At 52.5% G+C, this 9,645-nt stretch overlaps 1 protein-coding gene across 1 annotated transcript in view; it reads right to left on the bottom strand.

The window, feature by feature from the left end:
- Positions 1 to 2,984: 2,984 nt before the first annotated feature.
- MYL10 (myosin, light chain 10, regulatory) overlaps positions 2,985 to 9,645 on the bottom strand; it is a 15,926-nt gene continuing 9,265 nt past the window's right edge. Inside the window, 3 exon segments of the mRNA XM_011929932.1 lie at positions 2,985 to 3,083; positions 3,172 to 3,220; positions 5,790 to 5,868. Of these exon segments, the coding sequence (XP_011785322.1) occupies positions 2,985 to 3,083; positions 3,172 to 3,220; positions 5,790 to 5,868 (227 nt within the window).

The following is a 9,645-nucleotide window of genomic DNA, read 5'->3' on the forward strand; positions in this document are numbered from 1 at the left end:
AAAAAAAAAAAAGAACCAGGTGTGGTGGCTCATGCTTATAGTCCCAGCTACTGGGGAGGCTGAGGTGGGAGGATCGTTTAAGCCCAGGAGATTGAGGCTGCAGCGAGCTGTGATGGTACCACTGCACTCCAGCCTGTGTGACCGAGTGAGACCCTGTCTCAAAAATAAATAAATAGACAAATTAAAATAAAAAGATCTAGTGTCTAGAATATATAAGGAACTTTTATAACTCAGCGACAAAAAAAAGTGTAACACCATTTTAAAATGGGCAATGAACCTGAATAGATTTCTCCCAAGAAGAGATACAGATGGCCAATAAAGCATAAGATGGTCAATATCATTATCCATTAGAGAAATGCAGATCAAAACCCAAATGAAATACCATTTCATACCCACTAAGATTGTTATAGTTTTGGGGAAAAAAACCCACAAAACAGAAAATAAAAAGTGTTGGCAAGGATGTGGAAAAATTGAAACCCTTGTACATCACTGGTGGGAATACAAAATGGTATAACCTTTTTGAAAAGCAATTTGACAATTCCTCAGAAGGTTAAATATAGAGTTACCATATGACCCAGTAATTTCACTCCTAGGTATATGCCTAAGAGAATTGAAAACATATATTTATACAAAAACTTGTACGCAAATGTTCCTAGTTGTATTATCCATAATAGCTAACAGAAATATCTCAAATGTGCATCAACTGATGAATAAACAAAATGTGATCTATCCATATAGATTATAAGATTCCGTATAAAATGGAATCTTATACGGCTATATAAAGGAATGAAGCCAGGTGCGGTGGCTTATGCCTGTAATCCCAGGAATTTGGGAGGCTGAGGCGGAAGGATCACCTGAGGTCAGGAGTTCGAGACCAGCTTGACCAACGTGGCGAAACCCGTCTCTACTAAAAATACAAAATTAACCAGACGTGGTGGCTCACGCCTGTAATCTCAGCTACTTGGGAGGTTGAGGTGGGAGAATCACTTGAACCCAGGAGGCGGAGGTTGAGGTGAGCCAAGATTGTGCCACTGGACTCCAGTCTGGGCAATAAGAATGAAACTCTGTCTCAGAAATAAACAAATAAATAATAAATAAAGGAATAAAGTCTACAACAAGGATGAACCATGAAAATGTTATGCTAAGTGAAAGACGCCACACACAAAAGGCCACCTATTGCAGGATTCTATTTATATGAATGTCCAGAACAGGCAAATCCATAGAGACATGCAATAGTAGCTTCATGGTTGCCAGGGGCTGAATGCAGGAAGAATAAGGAGTGACCACTAATGAATTTCATTTTGTGGTGATTAATATTCTGTTTATAAGTAGTGGTAAAAGGCAGGGCACGGTGGTTCACACCTGTAATCCCAGCACTTTGGAAGGCCGAGTCGGGTGGATCACCTGAGGTCAGGAGTTCGAGACCAGCATGGCCAACATGGCGGAACCCTGTCTCTACTAAAAATACAAATGTTGGCTGGGCATGGTGGCACGTGCCTGTAATCCCAGCTACTTGGGAGGCTGAGGCAGGAGAATCGCTTGAACCCAGGAGGTGGAGGTTACAGTGAACCGAGATCACGCCACTGCACTCCAATCTGGGCAACAGAGTGAGACTGTCTTAAAAAACAAAAAAAGTGGGTTTTATGGTATGTGAATTGTATCTCAATAAAAAAAGTTTTCTTTTTTTTTAAGTGTGCACTCTTTTGCCTCTTTTTCCATACAACATAGTACATATGAGCAATCAGCCAAGCTGTTGTGTACATCAATAGTTTATTCTTATTGCCGTGTGCTATTCCCATGTATGAATGCCTTATTATTTACTTATTCAGACAGGGTCTTGCTGTCGTCTAGGCTGGAGTGCAGTGGTGTGATCACAGCTCACTGCAGCCTCCAACTCCTGGGCTCAAGTGATCCTCCCACCTCAGCCTCCTGAGTAGCTGGGACTATGGGCGTGCACCACCATGCCAGGCTAATTTTTATTTTATTTTTAGTTTTATTTTTTTGTAGAGATGGGGTCTTGCTATGTTGCCGGACTGGTCTTAAACTCTTGGCATCAAGCAATCCTCCTGCCTCGGCCTCCCAAAGTTCTGGGACTACAGGTCTGAGCCACTGTGCCCGGCCTCTTTTCAGATCGTTATGGCCATTTGAATATTATTCTTGTCATCTACCTTTTTTGGGGTTATAATCTTTCTATTATAGATATGAAGGATTTAAAAAATATATATATCCTGTGGATATGAGATCCTTGTCACGATCTGTGTGTTGCTGGTATGTTTTCTCACCCAGCGCCTTTTTTCTTTCTTAATTGCATCTTTTGGTGACCAGAAGTTTTTAATTTTGATGAAGTCCAATTTTTCCACTTTTATGGTCAGAGCTGTGTGTCCCGTTTAAGAAATCCTTGCCTACCCCCTAAACATCCCTTGAAGCCACCTCTTCCCTTCTGACGTGTTCGCCTCTAGCCAGCTCTTTGCAGCCAGTTTTCTCCCGCGCTTCTCCATTCTCCTCCCACCGATGTCCCCACCCGACTTTTTGCCCCCTCTTCTGCCTCCCTCACTGCAGTCAGTACCATCTTCCTGCCCAGGGACAGTCCTGGCTCCTCTGAGAATCCCTGGGACCAGCACAGCCTCTGGCACGCACTAGGTGCTTAATAAAAGCTCCATAAATGAAGGCAATATCCTGTGGCTTAGCTGGGAATCGTTAAAACTGTCAATTAGCTCTAAACACCAGCTCCTCGGGAACATTTGAGCAGAGCCAGAGAAACAAAAAAGTTTTGGAAAAACCAACAAGATAGGAATGTTTCGTTTTCTCCCTCACTGGAGCATTTACCGCACAAACTCAGACCTTGTTAGCATTATTTATTCTTGCTTTGTCCGCAACCATAGACAAGGGAAGACTTTTTCCTGCACCCGCCGGCTGCAAGAGTTCCCTGTCACACCCCGCAACAGTGTTTGCTGCCCTTGAACGCTGGGGAGACTCGTGATCCCCTAATCCTTCTCTTCACCATGAGTGATGACGTAGCACAGGTTTCTGTAGTCCAGGTTGCCGCACACATCTGGGGGGAACGCTGCAAACATCTGCTTGACCTGGGAAGGAGCAGAGAGTCAGCCTGCACCAGGCCAGGTGGGAGCCAGAGCAGAGAATCTGCTGTGACCCACCAAAATCCCAATTTACCTCCTCCTCACTGAAGCGGTCTGCCTGGGTCATAAGTTTTTCTTTGATGCTGTTCAAGGGAGAGACACAGTCATGTTCAGGGAAAGGGATATCCAGCTTGAACATGCAGACCCCAGGGGTGATTAGGGGCAAGTGGGGGCAGGGGGACGTCCTGGCCCAGGAGGCCAGGCTACTCCAATGGCCAAGTAGCCTCTGAACCTCCATGAAGTGGGCTTTCCTCCCAGCATCAGGTAGGGACCAAAAGAAATGACTTGGGGACCCCAACATGGGGGCCACTCTGAACCTCAGTTTCTTTCTCTGTGAAGTGGGCTTTCCTCCCAGCATCAAGTGGGGACCAAATGGAATGACCTGGGGACCCCAACATGGGGGCTACTCTGATTTTCCATCATGCACTATAACCAAGCTCTGGATCATTGAGGGGGGACACCTCAGGTCCCCCAGCGCAGAGCCTCTTTTGCCTGATTCTGGACACACTATTTTCTCCAGCTTGTGATGTTCACTGACATCTGCAAAGCGCTTTAGAGACGACAAGATGCTTGTGCTCTGCCAAGGGTATAGGGAGGCCTGTCCAGGTCTGTGTCCTCTTGGGCCTGCAAGGGACTGGTGCCCCTTCAAGTTTGGAGGGTCCTGCAGGGTTCTTAAGGGAGCTCAGTGGGCAGGGATGGTATCGGACAGCTGAGCGGGGCCTCGTCCACCCACTCTGGCACCAGCTGCGGCAGACCTCGCTAAGGACCAGTGCACATTTTCCATTATTTATGTTTCTGTGGGCCAGTCACAGTTTCCAGCTCTTCAGGCTGGGGACTTTTCACAGACTCTGTTTCAACCAGAGCCTCCGTCGTGGCCCGTCTGGCCTGCCTGGCCTGCAGCTACAGATCCAGGTCCCATGTCCCAAGGCAGCGCCTTCAGTTCCCAAATTAGGTCCCCAAAGGGTCTTTCCGGCCTTGTCCTTGAGAGTGAAGGTGGTTGACAGTAGAGGGAGGGCTCGGGGTCACTCCAGGATGCCTCTGATGCTTCCCCAGGTCCCCAGGATGGAGGTAGGAGCCACAGACCCCGAGGGAGGGGTGAAGGGGAGGACTGTGGCCTGGAGCAACCCTCAGCATCCCCTCTCCATCCCAGGGGAGTATGTGACTCATGGTCTTGGAGTTGAGAACGTGTGAAACAGGACAGACCCTCTCCACCTCCACCACTGCTGCATCTGCCCTCTCCCCCTCCACCTCCATATGTGAGAATCTCAAAACTAGCAAAATTCGCCTCAAAACCTGAAGGCCGGCAGCATTACAGTAATTGATCAGGAAGTCTGGGCCTGGGGAGGAATCTCACCTGCCCGAGGCCACCCTCAGGTCCAGCAAGGTTCTGAAGGGACTGCCTGGGCGCAGCTCAGAGGTCAGCCCTAAATCCTGGGTCCTGGGAAGGCTGCCACTCCCCCGCCCACACCCGCCTGCAATCCTTGGCTCTCTGCTCTCGTGTTGTCACTGCCTGGGGCATCCCTACCCTCACGATGGCAGCCCCAGTGCCTGCCGGACAGCTGCCTGCAGCCACTTCCCCTTCATGCATTCCAAGTGAGGTGGTCACCTTCCCCAGTCCTTACTGCTCTCTTGCCCGAGGCAGTGCTGGCTACAATCTGGCTCAGTCCTCTCCCCAGACCCTGGATCCTATGGGCACTGGTCCCTGGCTCTTTGCTTATCTGTCTGCCCGACTCCGTCTTGACGGCCATGACCTTCCTGGGAGCTGCAACCCTCTCCTCTCCTTCTCCAGGCTGGCCTCCATGGTGTCCTTCCCTAACTCCTCCTCAGGTTCTCCCATGCTCCCAGGGCAGACACAGAGTCCGGGGGCTAGGGTGTGAGCCTCTCCAACAGGCCCTGCCTGCCACTCTGTGCTCAGTCTCCCCTATACCACCTCCACCCACACCCTCCAACTGCAGCCAACTCCAAACAAACATGCACACGCCGAGCCCTGGCCCTCCGAGCTCTCTGTTCCCTCATCTAGAATGCTGTTCCCGCCCTAGCCTGGGCAACCCGTAGTCATCCTTCAAGGCCTGCCTTTGCCCCCACACCCACCCTGCTAGGAAGCTCTCTTGGAGTGACCCACCACTTCTTTTTTTTTGAGCCAGAGTTTCACTCTGTCGCCCAGGCTGGAGTGCAATGGTGCGATCTTGGCTCACTGCAACCTCCACCTCCTGGGTTCAAGCGATTTTCCTGCCTCAGCTACCAGAGTAGCTGGGATTACAGGCACACACCACCATGCTTGGCTAATTTTTTTTTTAAATTTTCAGTAGAGACGGGGTTTTGCTGTGTTGGCCAGGGTGGTCTAGAACTCCTGGTCTCAAGTGATCTGCCCACCTCGGCTTCCCAAAGTGTTGGGATTCCAGGCGTGAGCCACCACGCCCAGCCTGACCCACCACTTCTTATCCATTTCTACTTCCACGCACACACAGAGAAGGGGACACAAAGACCCGAGAGGGGAAGGGACATCAAGCGATATCACTGGGCCGGATCCCCAGTTCCTGGCTTTTGGGAGAGAAGACTGGGCTGCCACCCATCCTGACCCCAGCCCAGAGCTGGCTTATTCCCGTGAGCCTTTGCAGGGAGGAAAACCCAGGGAAGTCAGGGGGAACTTACACATCGGCCTTGACGAAACCTTTCCCTTCAGTGTCGAACACTTTGAAGGCATGGAGAATGGTCTCCTCTGGGTCCGTGCCTATAAGCAGCACATACAGGGCAGAGAGAGAGGCAGGTGGAGAGAACCCCACAGAGACAGGCACCAGGCTGGGCAGGGGCTGGGGATGGGGGCAAGTCCCACGGCCCCTGCACAGAGGCACAGCTCTGGGGAACTGCTTCCCCAACTTCCACTGCACAGCGAGGGCCGAGCTCACTTGAAGCAAGAGCAAGGAGGGAAACAGGTCATTGTAATCATAGACAAGGGCACCACATATATATTTTTGTGAACAACCTGTGCAACTGTACATGGAGACCCTGATTGAGCATTTACTTTGTGCTTAACCCTTCCCTATTTTACAGATGGAAAAGCTGAGACCCAGAGAAGTTAAGTGACTTGTCCAGGGTCTCACAGCTGAGTCTGTTGCATGACCAGTGAAGGGGGAGGGCACGACTCTGGGGCTCACGCGTTACCCAGGCTGTGCACAAGACGTTGTGGGTGGAAGAAAAAGAATTCTGTACATGGATGCCAAAAGGCTGGGGCTTGGGCAGTGGCATTGGAGGGGTCTGAGAGATTGTCCCGGCCAGAAGTGGGGTAGGTGGGCCAACGGGCCAAGGGAGGGGGTTCGGGGGGCAGAAGTGAAGCCAGAGAAGTTCTGCTTTTATCACGTTCACAGCATAGTCTTGGGGAGAGATGTCATTAGAAGAAATGAATCTGGTACCCACAATGGGATTGAATGTGCAGCCCCCGCTTTGCACCAGTGGGAAACAGAAACCCACAGAGAAGAAGGGTCTTGCCCAAGGCTTCACAGGCTGCGTGAATGACGGCAGGTGAACTGGCCACCCTTGCCTGGTGCTCCTTTCCCCTCTGTCACCGTGTCCTCCTTGTTCACTGTGGATGCGGGGGTGCCCCCTTCCTTTCTTCAGTGCTCAACCGTGTCATTGGTGAAAGGGGACAGAGATGGTGCTTGCCACCCACCTCACAGGAGCAGCTAAGATAACATACCATTCAGGTAAGGTTTTAACAAACGTGTATCAATCAGGGCTGCAAACAAATCTGAGTGCTCTACGCCTGCAGCTTTAAGATTTTATCCCCTGGAGCTTTCAGAGCACCCATGGAATAGATGTGGTTGTTTTAGTTTATCAGAGAGAAAACAGGCTCAGAGAGGTTTCATTACATGCCCAAGGGCCCACTGATAAGAGAAAGGAGGATTTAAACCCACCTCTGTGGACTCCAGAGTCCCCTGCTCCTTCTGCCACCCTGTGCTCCTGCCAGTCAGATTGGGTCAGGCAGGGCCATGTGCCTCCCCCATCAGACTAGGTCAGGGCCATTTGTTCCTCCACCATCACACTAGGTCAGGACCATCTGTGCCTTCCCCATTAGACTGGGTCAGTGCCATCTGTTCCTCCTCCATCAGATTGGGTCAGGGCCATCTGCACTTCCTCTATCAGATTAGATCAGGGCCTTATCTATGCCTCCCCTATCACATGGGGTCAGGGTCATCTGTGCTTCTCCCATCAAACTGGATCAGGGTCATCTGTGCCTTCCCCATCATACTGGCTCAGGGCCATCTGTGCCTCCCCCATCAGACTGGGTCAGGGCCATCTGTGCCTCCCCCATCAGACTGGGTCAGGGCCATCTGTGCCTTTCCCCTCAGATTAGATCAGGGCCTCATCTGTTTCTCTACCACTAGACAGGGTCAGGGTCAGGGTCAGCTATACCTCTCCCATCAAACTGGATCAGGGTCATCTGTGCCTCCCCCATCAGACTGGGTCAGGGCCATCAGTGCCTTTCCCCTCAGGTTAGGGCCTCATCTGTTCCTCTCCCATTACACAGGGTCAGGGCCATCTGTGCCTCTTCCATCAGACTGGGTCAGAGCCACCTGTGCCTCTCCCATCAGATTAGATCACAGCCTTATTTGTTCCTCCCCCATTAGACTAAGTCAGGGCCATCTGTTCCTCCCCCATCAGACCAGATCAAGCCCATCTGTGCCTCTTCCATCAGACTGGGTCAGGGCCATCTGTGCCTCCCACATCAGACTAAGAACTACCCAGGAATGGGGCAGTGTCTGAGTCTCCAGGCATCTCTGAAACTGGCACAGAGTGAAAAAGCCTGGCACATGCTGGCCTCACTGGCCTGGGAACTTCTAGAGGGCAGAGCCATGGACTGCCTCTGGGCAGGGTGGCAGGAAGTTCGTGTGCCCAGCAGAGAGGCTCAGCCCAGAGCACAACAAGGGCAGGGCTCCAGGCCCTCACAGCCTGTCCAAGCAGGCAGGGGTCGGGGGGTGCCTCCAAGCGGGTGAGGGTTGAGTGACCAGAGGCACCCACGTGGGATTTGCCTCCGAGTCCACAGCCTCCCAGGTTTCACTAATTAGTTGAAAATTCCCAGCGTCTTTGAAGAGGCCTCACTGCTTGGGCAGGTTTGTGGCCGGCTCCAGCCTGTCCCGCTGCGGACCATGCACATGGACTTAGCTCAGGCTCTCAGGCACCCAGCACAGCCCTGCCACTCCCTATTGCCATGGCTGGCAGTCCTCCCTTCCCTCCTCCACAGAGAAAACCTCTTCCTGAGACTGCAAACCTCATAAAATCTGCTACAGAGTGGCTACTTCCCCCCATCATCGTTGGGAATCTCATGACACAGTTTCCTCTTCCCAATTAGTGGAGTGAGGTGGCGCCCGCCCCAGCCCCCTGCCCTCCCGGCTCCTGTCCCCTCCCACCGGCCTCTCACGCAGTCTGGCCACGTCTGCACAACAGGCTCAGCCGGAGCCCCAGTCCCAGCGCCCCTGCAAAAATGAGAAAAAGCTGCAGCCCTGCAGCCCACACCGGGCCCTGGGTCACAGCTTCAGCTCAACCATGGACCAACACGAGCTTTTAGTCTCAATCTTCCCATCTGCGAAACAGGTTTGGGGCCCACTGTGAGCTGACAGAGTCCCCTCCCCTTCCCCTGAGCACTCCTGGAGGCCTCTCTAAACGCCTGCTCTGGCAGCAGGGCCCCTCGTCCATGTCCAACACCAGGGGTAGGAGGTGCTCACCACCTCACCTCCTGGGCCAGGCCCTGGGCCGTCCACTCTGGCAGAACCAGAGGCCACTTCCCCAGGCCCTCCCGCCGGCCTTTAACAGGCCTCCTTCAGTTACGTTCCTCTGGATAAAAGAATCAGGCCTGTCTGCTTCCTTTGAAGTTGCTGGCTAGAGTCACGCATATCTTTCCCACAGAGCATTCTTCTCTCCCGGCCTCCTGGGTTTCTGAGCTCTTCCAGGAGGCAGACATGGTCCTGGAAATAGGCCCCGACAAGCTGCTCGGAGGTGGGCCCAGTGATGCTCCTGATTCAGCTAGACAGCCCCAAGTTCAAAGCCTGCTCCGGATGAGCCTGCCCTCCCCAGCCCTGTTTCCTCATCTCTCGCACCCAGGCTGATGGCTGCCTTCCTTCTGGCTCTAGATCTGCCAGGACACGGTGTGTGGAGGCTGCTCTACCCCCCAGCAGGTCACAACCCATGAGAGTACTGAGTTTTCACCCCATCAAACCTGTGATGTCAGGTCGGATCACCCAGTGGTGGACTGAATGGTTGCCCCTAAAAAGGTATATCCACCAGAAGCCGGGTGCGGTGGCTCACACCTGTAATCCCAGCAGTTTGGGAGGCTGAGGTGGGTGGATCACGAGGTCGGGTGATCGAGACCTTCCTGGCTAACAGAGTGAAACTCCGTCTTCACTAAAAATACAGAAAAATTAGCCGGGCATGGTGGTGGGCACCTGTCCCAGTTACTCGGGAGGCTGAGGCAGGAGAATGGCATGAACCCGGGAGGCAGAGCTTGCAGTGAGCC

Source organism: Colobus angolensis, unplaced genomic scaffold (assembly GCF_000951035.1).
Source record: "Colobus angolensis palliatus isolate OR3802 unplaced genomic scaffold, Cang.pa_1.0 Scaffold120, whole genome shotgun sequence".
Classification (NCBI taxonomy): domain Eukaryota; kingdom Metazoa; phylum Chordata; class Mammalia; order Primates; family Cercopithecidae; genus Colobus; species Colobus angolensis.